Source organism: Mixophyes fleayi, chromosome 10, assembly GCF_038048845.1.
Source record: "Mixophyes fleayi isolate aMixFle1 chromosome 10, aMixFle1.hap1, whole genome shotgun sequence".
NCBI classification, from domain to species: domain Eukaryota; kingdom Metazoa; phylum Chordata; class Amphibia; order Anura; family Limnodynastidae; genus Mixophyes; species Mixophyes fleayi.
In genome coordinates this window covers 21,658,462-21,674,215 of record NC_134411.1, presented here as the reverse complement: position 1 = coordinate 21,674,215, position 15,754 = coordinate 21,658,462, and the positions used below count along the sequence as shown (strand labels likewise).

The 15,754-nt window shown below is 41.6% G+C and overlaps 1 protein-coding gene across 3 annotated transcripts in view; it reads left to right on the top strand.

Annotated features, from left to right (window-relative positions):
* MPPED2 (metallophosphoesterase domain containing 2) overlaps positions 1 to 15,754 on the top strand; it is a 125,113-nt gene that overhangs the window by 12,059 nt on the left and 97,300 nt on the right. For all 3 annotated transcript variants that reach the window (XM_075188024.1, XM_075188025.1, XM_075188026.1), the window contains exon 2: positions 394 to 637. In XM_075188024.1, coding sequence (XP_075044125.1) covers positions 510 to 637 — 128 coding nt within the window. In that variant the 5' untranslated portion in view covers positions 394 to 509. The remainder of the gene's footprint in view (positions 1 to 393; positions 638 to 15,754) is intronic.

Genomic DNA, 15,754 nt, shown 5'->3' with positions numbered 1-15,754 from the left:
ACTTTATAAATGTCATCATTCTGATTATTACCCAGTTCAGAGGCAGGCGGGTAGCACATGAATAAAAACATTTGACCTTTTGTGCGGCTGGTAATTGGACTGATGGCAGTTGGGCTTATCTCTTATGTCTCAATATCTGTAATTAGAGCTGCGTGTGTTTGGGATGACGATGAATACAAAATGTGCACCTCGCTTATAAATATCAGCATCAACTGCTGTGTTCAACTTTGTGATGCTTAATGTGGACCTGAGACAATGAAGAGGCTGGTGTTTTCTGATGCATGAGGTTTAGATTATAGACATTATGTGTATCGCTGAGTCATATGTTGGCGGATTGATTTAGCAATCTAAGGATAAACGTATTTAATATATTTGTTTTTGCCATCCACGCAGACGCCACCAGTGTTAATGAACTTACCTCCGGGGCTCGCCATTGGCGGACACACGATGCTGGCTCCCCTCCGCCGTTCCTGCACGCTGTGAATTGCTCATGTCTATAAGGAGGAAGGATGGCTCATGGTATTCCCGCACAAGGAAAAGTGACGGTGACGGTGGACGAATACAGTTCCAATCCCACCCAGGCGTTCACCCATTACAACATTAACCAAAGCAGATTCCAGCCTCCTCATGTCCACATGTAAGTATATCCGTTATATTGATGGGTCATGAATCCAGTTACAAGTAGCCATAGGGATCAGTTTTATAGAATAAATCACGTTAAGATCTAGAGTTTAGTATTAAGTGGATTTTACCATACTAACATTAAATGATGCACCGTTTGCCTAATTCCACCGGTTGTCTGAGGCTTCTCACCATCCACATGCTGCTTCTCTATGGAATAGTACAGCTCAGCTGACTCAGTGGGAAGAGTAGATGTCAGGAATAGATTTAACAGAGGTATTTATTCCGATCACATTGTATGTGTTATGAGATTTAGTAGACTGATGAGTGATGTAACAAGGAAGTATGGCGCCTGAGGTGAGACCATAATATGTACCCCTTGTACCTCCTCTAACACCCTCCCTCTGTCTACCCCGGCTTCCACTCCCCCATCAACCCTTCACTCTCTCCCCAACAGTATAGGCATCAATGATTTAGGTGCAGTTTATGGATTGTAGGGGCTGGTCTGGTCTGTAAATCGGGGAGCATTTTTTGGATTGTAGGGGCAGGTTAGTAATGGGGGAGCATTTTTTGGATTGTAGGTGCAGGTTAGTAATGGGGGAGTAGTTTTTGGATTGTAGGGACAGGTCTGTAATGGGGGAGCAGTTTTTGGATTGTAGGGGCAGGTCTGTAATGGGGGAGCAGTTTTTGGATTGCAGGGGTAGGTTAGTAATGGGGGAGCAGTTTTTGGATTGCAGGGGTAGGTTAGTAATGGGGGAGCAGTTTTTGGATTGTAGGTGCAGGTTAGTAATGGGGGAGCAGTTTTTGGATTGTAGGTGCAGGTCTGTAATGGAGCAGCAGTTTTTGGATTGTAGGGGTAGGTCTGTAATGGGGGAGCAGTTTTTGGATTGAAGGGCAGTTTAGTAATGGGGGAGCAGTTTTTGGACTGTAGGGGCTGGTCTGTAATGGGGGAGCAGTTTTTGGATTGTAGGGCTGCTCTGTAATGGGGGAGCAGTTTTTGGATTGAAGGGCAGTTTAGTAATGGGGGAGCAGTTTTTGGATTATAGACTTTTAGTGTAGAAAAATAAATACATTCTTGATACTAAGGTCTAAATTGATGGTATTGGTAGATCTAATATTACTTACAAATTTCAATATTTAAAGTCACTAACACGGCGGCTTCATTATACTTCTTTTAAGCTCTATTTTGCCGATGTAGCTGGATGAATGTTTAGCAATTCATTTTAAAAGACAATACAGGTAGCTAGACTAATGAGTATCTCTCTGATGTAAGATATGCTTTGTGCTCAAACCTGTAGAGCTGACAAAAATGATAATGATTTTAAAACATCCATACTGTGATATTGTGATTAGGGACCGACATAGGAAACATGGAAAACGTTAAAGCTTTGGTGTTGATCCAATGAGGCAATGCAGAAAAGAAGAAACACCTGGCTTAGTTAGCATTAGTATATGCTGTGATCCAGCACAGATTTGTTGCAAGAGAATTCCGCAGCCAACTTGTCGCTGAAGTATAGGTCAGAGGCCCACGTGGTTATGTCAGGAATCCAGCTGCCGGGCAGGTGTTTGATCATGATATTTGCACAGTAACATGGTTCAGAGAGAAACTCTGAAGGTGGTCAGGCTCAGTGGTGGTATTTAACAGATGATGAGATAGGTTGAAGCGATGGTCTCCAGTGGATGTGGCTGAGGTTAAAAGAATTCTGTAATGTTAAAATAATAGAGATGCGTTTCACGATATTGGGTTGAGAAATCTATTGTTGCAAAATAATTTTGTCTATTTTAAGAGCCCTTTACGTCTACCTACAGTGTTCACCTCATCCGGAGACACTTCATGACCGGTATTCACCGGGCCCTCTCAACTTCCCGGCTCTTTTCATTGAGCAAAATGCAAATTTACCAATAAAGTACTGAACGGCGTCACTGGGAATTCTGCTCCTTGGAGGAACGACATGTTCCGCAGAGAGTCTTGAATTGCGCAAACTTTAGCTGCGATTTTGCCAATATCTCTTGGTCTTGACATGTTTTAGTAATCTCATTGGTTCCTAGCTGCGTTCTTAATCCACACATTACCGCGTTTACATAGGAGAGAAGTGCATTTTAAAGTAAATCTCCACCCAAATCTGAAAGAAGACAGGGTTATACTTTGCTTTGGTGTTTTGTCCTCGAGCATACTCCAAATTTCTAGTTCCACTCTACTCTCTCGCTATGGTCAGCCTGATTCAAGCATCAGGTGGCTTTATTGTTTTCTTTTTGTTTTAGGATGTGCCTTCCTCTTTAGCATGAATACAAAGTTCATAGGGTGGGGCATCTACAATAGGGAGAAGAGAGTCTGTGTAAGTTATGTCTATGGGGATGAAAGCAGCGTCTCCTATGTCTAGAGTTAACAGCATGCAAATATTATACTTGTGGGGCCTAAGTCATTAAGGCAAAAAAGGAGTAAATGTTCTCTGGGACAAACCATGTTACAATGCAAGGGGTGCAAATACTGGCTGTTTTTTCACCTAGCACACACATACTTAATAGCTTTATTACTACACTGAAATTTAAAGTTGATCCTAGGACATGCCCTACCCCAACTATAAATCTGTCCCCACATTTTAAAATTACTTCCCCCTCCAATGCAACATGGTTTTGCCCAGGTGCAAATGTTATCCCTTTTTTATGCTTTGCTCTCCTTAATGACTCAGGCCCGTAATGTCTAAAATGTTTGATTTAGTGATTTATGTCTAATATTTGAAAGTTAGAAAAAGTATTGTAATGTCGACTTTTGGGTATATGAAGGTTTTTGTGCTCTTCCGGTTTGACAGATGTCAGTCTGGCTTATTATTTGCGTAAGTGAGGTCTTATTTGTCGGGGGTAAGTGTAAGAAGATGGCGTTGAACTCCATACTTATATTATGATTTAAAACTAAACTGTCCAGTTTTGGCTGTTCATAAAAAAAATGATTCTGTTAACATTGTAGTTATCAAACATTATCAAAATCAGAATCTGCCTATTTCGGTTGAAAACTCATTTTGGAACACTGCACAGAGGGCTTACAATGGAATTGTTTACATTTAAGATCAAACGATTCTACCAAGTAAAATATACAGTTATTACATTAATGTTATTTGCTAGAGTGCATGATTAATCTTCAGTTTTGTAGACACACATTTTCTGATCTCAGGGGCAACTGCATGGAGCTGTCATTCCTTGTGGCGCTGCCAGCAAAATTTTATATTTAAATTTGTTAGCCAGCTCTAATCAATATCATCATCTATTTATATAGCGCCACTAATTCCGCAGCGCTGTACAGAGAACTCACTCACATCAGTCCCTGCCCCATTGAGGCTTACAGTCTAAATCCCCTAACATACACACAGACTGAGAGAGACTAAGGGCAATTTAATAGCAGCCAATTAACCTACTAGTATGTTTTTGGAGTGTGGGAGGAAACCGGAGCACCCAGAGGAAACCCAAGCAAACATGGGGAGAACATACAAACTCCACACAGATAAGGACATGGTCGGGAATCGAACTCATGACCCCAGTGCTGTGAGGCAGAAGTGCTAACCACTGAGCCAACGTGCTGCCCCATAATGGCTGTAGAGGGGAGTGTGAGCGAATGACAAGTCGCAATCTCTGCAGGTGATTGGGCCTTCCGCTCACCCTCTAACCCCTGTTGTTTTGGCTGGGCAGTCATAGGTGCAGAGGAGCCTCAGGAGGAATAGTTGCAGGGGTACTGTAGGAAAATCTTTTACTAGGTGGTAATACAGCTTTAAGAGCGATGGGGACATTATCCTATATTAAAAGCTGTGTTTTCGTTAAACCAAGTAATATACCCGATATGACTGATGAGTTTGTACTTTGTAGTAAATCTGCCCAACATGCCGCCTCTCACACTAAGTGCTGTAAGCAGATATTTTCTTGTTTGAGAGGTCAGTTTTGTTGTATTATTCTGGGGTAGTACCGAAGCCACTTGTTAACAGAAATGCTCTATTAAGACGGCGGATTGGTAGAATCATCGGTAAACTAAGTACCATAGATAAATATAATACCTGAGGCTGACTGCTGGGTGTTAATCTGTGTTGTGGTCTTTGTATGTTCCTCTACTCCTTCATTCCCAGGTTACCCAAGATATAGAATGATGCATGTACTGGAAATGCAGCATTTATGTAGGACTCTGTGTAAATTGGAAAGTCTCTATTGGTGATATAACGAACTATACTGGATTTATTGGCGAGCCTAAGTAAGGATACTACCAGAATACTCTCTACTTATAGTAGATAATGTAATAGTATAATAATATAATATTGAGAATATTTACACAGTTATGGAGCTGTCCGTATTATCGCCCAAATAACTTAATTTTGGGTCAAGAAGTAAATTGCCATCAAGGATGGTCAGTAATTTTACCAACCCCACTAATTGTAATTAGGAGCATTATAAATTAGCTACACAAAGGCAGATCTTCCTAATCCAAGTGCATCCTTCTGCGTTCTGGCTGAATTACTGTAATGCAGTAATGTGCAGTTTAATGTTACATCAGTCATACATCAATTTTCATGCAAGGTCGGTCAAAATGAATTGCCCCCAATCACATTAAATAGGTATAGTTGTTTATTGTTATTTCTAACCAGGGAGGAAGGATTTACATAAAGGGTTTGGGTGGACCAAATAATTTACGATAGAGGAGCTTATAACATACTTGTCAACTTTATGTAGCTGGCATCCGGGAGATCCTGGGAGGGGGTGTGGTGGGAGGGGCAGGGTGGGGCAACTTGCGTCATTTTGGACCAGCCCCTGAGACAAAATTGTCATTTTGTTGCTGGGGGCAGGGCCAAAATGACGCGATTCCCTGCAAATCACATCATTTTGCCCCCCGATGGGCAGGATTCGGGAGACTTTCCTGCTGGGAGATCTACCTGGAATTCAGGAGTCTCTTGGATATTCCATATGGCTTATAATCATGTCTGTCAGATTTTACTTTATGTACACGTTCTTCCTAGGCTTTACATTTAGCGATCACTCTCAGAGATAATGTACATTAATAACATTCGCAAGCCCTGGGGCACCCTAGGTGGCTTCCCCCACCCCTTGGAGGGAGCGCCCCAATTGGGCTTTGGCCCCCAGCTCTGTTGCTTCGCAACTAGGCCGGGATGGTATCCTCTGTTCCTCAGACTGGGCGTGTGGCACTTGGCTGTGACACTCCCATCATAGCACTGACAGCGAGAGGCAGCAAAAACACTGGATGACTGACATGTCAATCAGTCAATGTTTCAGCCGTTTCCTAGGCAACCGCCATGGTTTGAATGGCAGCACCAACCCTGAACCTACAAGTTATTTATCTGTATTACCATGGAGATGAGCACTAGGTTACCCCATCAAACATTAGCATGAGTCTATTTAGAATGTCAAGCACTCCCTCCACCACCTCAGCACAGACTATCAGTGTACACTATAAGTAAAGCCATCTCTGTGTCTCCGTCAGTAGCTCGCACTGTAGGAGACGTTTCTCACACATAATTTGTTGTATTTAGAATGTTCAGATACATTGTTCTCTCGTGTTCTAGAGGTCTGTCTACATTATTATATTTTTCAATTGAGTAGAGATACGAAGAAATTTGAAGAAAAGCAAAACAATCATTTACTATTGCATATAAAATATATATTTTTTTCCCTTGGTGAAGTAAATACTATTATCCTCATGATAACAATCGCATTCAAAATGTATTGAATTGCTAAAGGTGCTGATGTTTTGGACAAGACAGGTGCAGTGCACTTTTTATGCAAGAAATTTTTACTTGCTTTTAGCATAAGTGACCCTGGCCAACAAGTTGCGTCAACGGCATTTGAAAAGAAACAAATGGAGGAATTCAATTGGTCGCGTTACTGGCAAAAGTAACACTGCCTGTGCATTATTACCGTTATTATGGTAATAGATTTAACGCCGCGCTAATTTGGGGGGAATTGAATTCCCCCCAAAAGGTTTGTTTTATGTTAGAACTGCTGAACAAAAGGTGATTGTAAACTACATGTTCAAACAGACTATAGCTGAAAACTTGTAAAAGACTTTCTAAGTGCCAAGAATCAGTTTGGAGGGTGGACATTGGCACAGATTGTGATTTACATCCCAATGGGAAGCTCATGGGGAAGAGGACTTGACAGTGCTGCTAGAAATTTTGAATAACTCACCTCCAGCAGAAGATCAGGGGGTAAATGTATCAAGCTGAGAGTTTTCCTGTGGGTTTGAAAAGTGGAGACGTTGCCTATAGCAACCAATCAGATTCTAGCAATCATTTTGTAGAATGTACTAAATAAATGATAGCTAGAATCTGATTGGTTTTTCAAACCTGCTGGAAAACTCTTAGCTTGATACATTTACCCCCAGATCTTCTGACAATGGAAACATTTCTCGAACCTGCCAGAATTGAATGTTGGTGCAGTAGCGATAAGTACATTTTATTTGCCTTCCCTATATGGTAAAATTGTTTCTAACCCATCTACTTTTCAGTTGGGGATTTTAGACAACATTTAGCCACTGGAAAGTTAGTAGTCTGGACTCTCGCATATCCCCCTCTCCCCTTTCCTGTTATAGGACTGCTGTATTTATTTTTGTTACTGTGTTGTAATATAGTTGCAGCTCTCTGCAAACCAGTTAACCCTTAAAGTGGTGTCAGATGCCGCATACAACGTTTTCGTAGCCTACTTGATCCTGTGTGACAGGGCACGTTCGTTCTCCATTAACCTCGTTTGAGAGCTATGAGCGCTAGCATTTTTCTAACTAGTGTTCAAAGCTCCCGTCGGAGACCACCCTATTGCTACAAAGAAGCCGATAAGATGTTGTTTAAATGAGTCGGCAGAAAAATAAATAAGAGGCTTGTCTCAATTGGTGACTATAAATAAGAAGTAGATTTTTTTTCCTATTTGCATAGCATTACCCATGCATAAGCTACATTAACAGTGCTGACATATGGAATTTTAATTTATTTATATTTTTCTCCCATGGATATCTACAGACACGAAATGCTTGAAGGAGGTTTTAACTGTGGTTAAATGCAACAAATGAAACAAAAAACAAGTAGAAAAAAAATGTAATAATTGTACCATGGAGGTTTTAGATCTGCCTCGTTATTTGTTTATTATAAACGTGATTAAAAAAAATAAAGAAATAAAAGATATTATCTTTGCACTGCCAGCTTTGCTGTGCTGGCTCTGCAGTCAGGGAAAGAATGGCTGCAGCCAGCTTGCTGTTATAAAGATCAATTCTGGTTGAGCGTTTGTCTGCACCCAATCACCGCCACGGGTGGCTGCAGCGCACTCTATCAGCCGAGAGGAGTAAATAAATTCACCTGCCTTTAGTGAAGTGTAACCCCTCGAGTGCCTAGGGGGATCTGCAGTGCTTTGTATTGCATTAGCACTGCAAATGCCCACGTACTATTTTTCTAGCACAAAGGATATCGTCATTTAAGTTATAACCAACAAATAATTGGAAAATACTTGATAAAAAATTTGAGTTCTAATTTGACCGCGCAACATTCTAAAATAAAAGCTTTGGTAACCCTATATATTTATATCTTAATAAAAATGTCTTAGAAGTTTTAGCATTGTATTTAAAACCACATACGTAGGTCCAGTGGGTTATTGCACTGATTTCCTTGCTGTAAAGACCTCTTTACACAGTTAAGCATCAGACTGCCTTTCCCCAAATTGAAAGTGCTGCCCTTGTGCCCTTTATGAAGCCGTTTTAATGAAAAGCCCTAAGCAGAGGTTTCAGGACTGAGCTTTGTATATATTTATACAAGGTAATGAACACTCCTGATAGCACGTCTTTTTTTCCGCAGTGTAAACAAACACAAATAATATAGAGCAGAAAGCCATATAAATATAAGTACTTGTTTTTGAAAGGCATTATTTTTGTGTATAGTATTTTTTTTTTTATTATATAGTGCAATGTGGATAACAAGCAACATCATTTTGGAGCAGTTGGACTGCAGCTAAAATTAGAGCCTTAGACTGGATTTGATTACTGGCTATCAAGCCACTGGGCACAGGAAAATCCAAAAGAGGCTCAGAGATGTTGGAGAACCATGTAGGACATAAAGTTCTCCAAAATAGGTGTTATATTTCTAACAGTAGCCGTCTTTAGACATTTTGCTTTATGTATTAAACCACTTTTTTATGTTTGGAAACATAGATGTAACCTCATAATACAATACCTACAGTCTGTACGAATGACAGTAACTGTTACCTGTGTACAGAAATAGTAAAAAGCAGTACCTTGACAAATCGTCCGAACCAAGATAAAACCATGAATACCATTATCTATAGGAACTGTGGAACCTCGCCACCAATCTTACAGAAACCCTTAGTTAGTAACCCAAAGTCCATCCCATTCTGATAGCAGTACCCAGAGCCGTAACTATGGCATAGTTGCCTACTCTCCTGGAACGTCCGGGAGATTCCCGAATTTCTGGGAGTCGTCCCAGATTCCCGGGAGAGCAGGCAATTCTCCCAGATTCTGGCCAGCTGTGTAAACTAAACAGAGGGGGAGGGGCTTAGTGATGTAATGGACACTTCATCGTGGCCCGCCCCCTGTTTTTATAGGACCATACTAGTGATATCTGTTTTGGGGGCGGGGTTAATGACACAATTATTCGAGCCTCGCCCCCACATACCCATCTGCACCTTGGGCCTCCCGGGAAACACCTTGCCCATGTTGGCAAGTATGAACTATGGCTGGGCGAGAGGGGCGACTTACCCAGGGTGCAACGGTGAAGGGGGCGCAGTTTATAAATATTTTAGGTCAAATTGAGGGCAAGGTGACGCCAGTTTTCCTTCTTGCCCCAGGCGCTAAAATTTAAAATTATGGCTCTGCCAGTGCCCACCCTCTGGGGGACATGGTATGACCCTAATAACCACCATAGATTTTTCCAGAGAGCACATTCAAACTAACCAGAGTTAAGAATTAAACCTTTATCTAGAACCAATAATGATCAAACATGCTAACATTACACTGAGACAAGAATAGATTGCAACTGAGGTCTAAATGAAGCTACAAATTAAGCTAAATATAAACTAACCGTGTATATTCCATGCCCCTTGTTCTCTTGTAAACCGATAAACACTTTAGTATAGATCTTGTGTACTTTCCAGCCTAACAATGGTGCCCCCCCCCCCAATTCTTTAACAAAAAAAAAACAAAAAAAATCTGAATGTACAACTTTATTGCATCATTAAATGAGATGGAAGCATTACTTCCCGTAGAGACGCTATATGGATTCCTGCAAGAAACTGCACTTCAATATTACCTGCTGGCTCTCAAAGGTAAAATAACAAAGAGAGAGAGAGTGAGAGCCCAAGAGTGAATGCTAGATAAGAAAGATAACGTGAGTATATCCGTGTATATTCCATGCTGTCTCCCCTTGTACTCTCGTGTACGGATAAACACATCAATACAGATCTTGGGGTAAATTTATCAAGCTGCGGGTCTGAAAAAGTGGAGATGTTGCCTATCGCAAGCAATCAGATTCTAGCTGTCATTTTGTAGAATGTACTAAATAAATGATAACTAGAATCTGATTGGTTGCTATAGGCAACATCTCCACTTTTTCAGACCCTCAGCTTGATAAATTTACCCGCTTGTGTTCTTTCCAGTTTAACTCGGACAGTGTCTCTCCCTACGTAAGGAACAGACTGATCATCGCCATGACACGAGTTCTGCATGTCGCATCCATTCATCCACGATGTGTTCCCGTGAACATTATGTGTAAATGGGTGACTCAATTACACTGATCTCTGTTGGTGTAGACCTCCTGCAGAGTATTGCACCTAGTTTCTGGAGAGCTCACCTACAAATTGATATTAAAAGCCGGAGATCATCGTAAGATGATGATGATTATGTGTCCGTAACACGGTCTATAGTAATTTTATGAACTATTAAATTACTGTAAAAATTATTGGTAATAGTGCAAACATCTTTGTATTACTATAATTGTAAGGTTTAAATTGTTAAATAAGACTGAAAACAATAACGCTTTGCGTTTGGGGAATCATTGACTTCCATGGGATCAGGTTGGTAGAACGGACCATAGCCGGACCTGTACAATATTCCAAGCACGTGGCCCAGTTGGACACACGATTGGTGGTTCTCCCTGAACATCCAGACCTCCTCCTGTTGGGCAGCAAATGGTTTTTTTTGCCTTTGAATGAGATTAATTTGAATAGATTAATTAACCTGTAAAATAACCTTGCTCTATGCTGATCAGTAATTGGGAGGGAGGTCAACATCATTTAGTATTAAAGAACAACAACCACCACCAGGGATCACAGAATTGGCAATCGTGACTAAGGCAGGAGGAACAAGGGGGCCTGAACTACAGCCCCATAATCTGCCATCTGCCAACCAGTGACACTGAAGGGGCCAAACACACTTATTGACACCTCTACTGTCACACACTGCACCTTCGGCTCCAGGCACCACGGCCATATCTTGGCTGGTTGGGGGGTGGACCCAGTAGACCGTTCTGGTGTTTGGTGTCCTCCATAAGACTATGTCAGTGTTTTAGGCCTATTCAGTGTTATGTGGGTTTCTGTAATAAGTGAGGATGGCTGTGCAGGGTGAGGGGATCAGTGCTCCGTATATATTACCTCATGCAGTGTATACATTATATACTGGATAATGGAGAAGGTGTAGGTTGGATAGTGTGTTTAGACTTTACACAGGAGCCCTCGGTCCTCCAGCTACACCACTGGATGCTTAAAGTGTCTGCAGTGGTACTCTCTATCTTCAATCAGATTTTATAGTTCACATCTGTGTCTCTTTTATTCTCCTTTCTCTCCCTCCCCATCTTCACTCCTTTTCCTTCTCTTGATTGCCCTTCTCTCGTGTTTGCCCACTCGTGCTTGCCCTCTTGTGTTTGCCCTCCCGCCCTCTTGTGTTTGCCCTCTTGTGTTTGCCCTCTCGCCCTCTTGTGTTTGCCCTCTCGCCCGCTCGTGCTTGCCCACTCATGCTTGCCCTCTTATGCTTGCCCTCTCGCCCTCTCGCGCTTGCTCTCTCGTGTTTGCCCTCTGACCCGCTCGTGCTTGTGCTCGCTCTCTCGCCCTCTCCTGCTTGCCCTCTTGTGCTTGCCCTCTCACGCTTGCTCTCTCGTGTTTGCCCTCTCACCCACTTGTGCTTGTGCTCGCTCTCTCGGCCTCTCCTGCTTGCCCTCTTGTGCTTGCCCTCTCACGCTTGCTCTCTCGTGTTTGCCCTCTCACCCGCTCGTGCTTGCCCTCTTGTGCTCGCTCTCTCGCCCTCTCCTGCTTGCCCTCTTGTGCTTGCCCTCTCACGCTTGCTCTCTCGTGTTTGCCCTCACACCCGCTCGTGCTTGCCCTCCTGTGCTCGCTCTCTCGCCCTCTCCTGCTTTCCCCTCTCGTGCTCGCTCCCACTTTTATTATTTTACCTTCAATATCCACAAGGGAAGATTAAAGTGCCATTTCTGGAAAAACAAAATCCATACAGCTTCTCTACTGGAGGTATTTCTTCCATCTCATTTATTGTAACCGTGTTGGGTTTTGTGGAATAAAGTTGTTCCTTCAAATTCGTTTAAAAAAAAATGGGGTGTGGGGAAAGGCAATGCTAAGCTGGGAGGAACACAAGATCTTTATTGAAGCGTTTATCAGTATACCAGAGATCAAGGGGCGACGGCATGGGATGTTACACCTATATGATGTGATATTTATTTTAAAGTTGCACTGTAAGTCTAGATGTTAAAGAGAACCAACTACCTGTTAATAAATTCATTGGGGCATAGCTACCAAATACTACAATACAGCAAGTGCTGTGAACCATGGCAATCAATCAGTGGGTATCCAAGACTGCTGAAATATCTGATTGGTTGCTTTGGGTTTTCTGATTGCACTGGGTTATTAAATAAGCCAATTTGTTTGTGATTTTCTTTTGGCATAATTCTGAATTTACAAATAGTTGATCCCATTTTGTTCTTATTTGGAGCATTAAACCAGAGAACTCCTCTTCTCCGCAGTGAATACGGTTACGGGATGAAGGAAGGAAACGAGTAGTTTAAATGCTGCTGTTTCCTCCCCTCCCCCTCTCCCCTCCAAAGCATCACACTTATTTTTGGTACAAAGCAAATTAAGCCAATGTTTGGTTTTCATAACCAAGCTTAGTGAACTCATGCCTCTCCTACAAGTTAAGGAACTACAAGTCTCAGAATATGCTGTCCGGACATGCTGGGCCATGTAGTTCTACAGCAGCTTGAAAGCCACTGGTTGCTTAATTCCACTGTAGGTAGTGCATTGTGCTTCTCCAGCTGGCCATTAATAAATACATATTGGTGTAAGAGAACTCTATTCCTGCAAATAATGTAATTTAGAAACTGATCATATCTATTCCCTGTACTTTTAAACTAGCTATATGTATAAGGCATCTAATATATAAAAGCCTAGTGGCATGTGTTAGTCTGTGCGTGTGTGAAAAAAAAAACCAAGCTGCATCGCCACCTGCTGGGCGGAGTTATACACTGACCTACTAAATTCTTAGTGTGTGTGGAAAAAAAAACTCAGAAAGGGCTGAAATTTGGTAAACTATGATGTTTATAATTTGTTCATTTAATTTGTTAATTGTTAAAAGTGTTTATAAAGATTTAAAAAAAAAAATATATATATTTCTTGAAGGAGAAGTGACAGTTGGGAGTGGTTGGTGGTTGCCGGGGGTGACAGTTGGGAGTGGTTGGTGGTTGCCGGGGGTGACAGTTGGGAGTGGTTGGTGGTTGCCGGGTGTGACAGTTGGGAGTGGTTGGTGGTTGCCGGGGGTGACAGTGGGGAGTGGTTGGTGGTTGCCGGGGGTGACAGAGCGAGAGGAGTGTGATACTCAGGATCGTTGAGAGAGATCCCTGTGTCTGGATAGACATCTAGATAGATGTGGCGATAAAGATGAAGGATGAGGTGATGGAGAAAAATGATGAGGTGGTGACATGTGGACAATACCACGTTAAAAAAGGGCGCTTGCGTCGGGAAGTAACGCTCTTCCCCTGAGGAGGCCTGGGCTAGGCCCAAATACATGACAAGAACCTTTTTAACACCTTAAGTAGCTTGATTTGACTAGAATGCATGAGTATCATGCACGGGTTAACTTGTACATAATATTATTATTGTTATTATTAACTGGTGCAGAACATGTGTAGATTTGAGATAACTGGTTAAAGTGCATGTTTGGAATCCCTACAAGCGCCTATATCGTTGCCTTCCATAGACCGACTTAGCCCTCTGCCATTATAGGCACCAGCGTCTCTGCTGGGAAATGATTCCATTAGTGCTGGAACATGCCACACACTTGTGTTATAGTTGTAATGAAATGTAACTGCTGGTATTTAGTTTAAAGCTCTGAACTATTGATCACACAGGAATTTTTATATTGATTGCTTTTGGACCTAATGAGCCACAACAACCAATGCTTATCTCTGTCCAAACAGCTTCTGCACATGCATGGAGGGCCCTCTCCCTAATTATCACAGGTTGTAAATTGTAGAAAGTATTTTGTAATGGGTACTGGATTCATCCCATTTCCTCTGAATCACATCGGCTTGTAAAGTGATCTGCGCTGGTGGTCTTTGTCCGTGAAGTAAAACATATGACTAGTGATTTTATACTGTATATTGCACTGAACAAATGTATATTGATGGCTCCGAAATTTACTTTTTACAATCTATTACAGATATGTGTGCCTTATATAAAACATATGGAATGCTTGAACATAGAATGCAACGGACGACATTTATGAATACTAATGCACAGGTACCTGTGCGAAAGCAGTGATGTAAACCATAGCAACCAATCAGATTCACTGTTAGTTTTCTAGTGTGGTTTAGAAAATGAATGAACATGTCTGATTGGTTACTGAGAGTTGCAGAAGTTTTTGTTTTTCTCCCACAATGCCAACCAGTTTTCATAAGTGTCCCCCATCCTGCCTGTACCTGTCCATTTCGAATGGTTTAGCACAGTGTTTCCCAACCCCAGTCCTCAGGGACCCCTAACAGTTTTTCAGGTCACAACTGATGTAATTATACCACCTGTGAATCTTTCAAAATGTGTCAGTCAGTAATGAATACACCTGTGCTCCTACAAAGAGACATGGAAAACATGCACTGTTAGTGATCTCTGAGGACTGGGGGTTGGGATTACAATTGGTGGTGGGGCACCTATCCGCTGTGTAATGCCATTTCGTCCACTAGCTCCTGAAAAGCGCATTAAACATAAAATGAATGGTTTCTTATGGGCCTCCTCCCACCATTGCATTCCAAAAACAGCGATTAAAATGTTACAACACCTCTAGTATAGCAGAGATTGTGTCGTTCAAATTTCAATGCATGGAAAATGTATTAAAACACGTTGTTTTGGGTTTTCATTAGCCATTTTCCCAGTGCATAAGTTGATCGAGCCCTAACATTTATATATGTTATTCTGCAAAACTAAGGCAGGTAAAATGTTGATAGACTCCACCACTTCCAGTGGTTTTTCTGTAGTGTATAGCAGTTGATGAGTGTACAGCTACACTAGAATATACCACTCACGTGGCAGTATTAAACGCCTGCAATGCACAGCTAAGCTAAGAGTGAAGACTTGGCTAATTCTTTTTATTCCCCACCCCCCTCCTTTCTTTTGCTTAAGAATTGGATGAATGGCTTCTATATGGAGACTATCCTGCTACAAGTGTGTAAAATTAACTATACTGAGTTTGTAATATTAATAGAACTACTGTCTGTACCAGACCTGTTTGCATGATAGCCTTGGCTCCACCAGATGCCTTTTGCTGTATGTTTTTAATGTACAGATCTCGGTGCAGATGTTTTGTTCCTGCAATGAAACCTGATCCCTGCTTCTGTGTTCTAGAACCATTGGCTTCTCTATGTACAGCAGAAGGAAAAGTCAGGCACTGTAGATTAAAAATAGTTTTAATGAAATCCTGCTAACAGTCTGAACACAAGGCACAATTATTCCTCACTTTTTTCTTTTTTTCATTTCCAAAAAACCATTAAATACAGAACCAATTACTCTAGCCGCTACACTGGTAAATTAGACTTATTGAGGCACAAATCAATATCCTAAGTTTTTATTACAGTACATTTTACATTTTATTTAACCCCTTTAT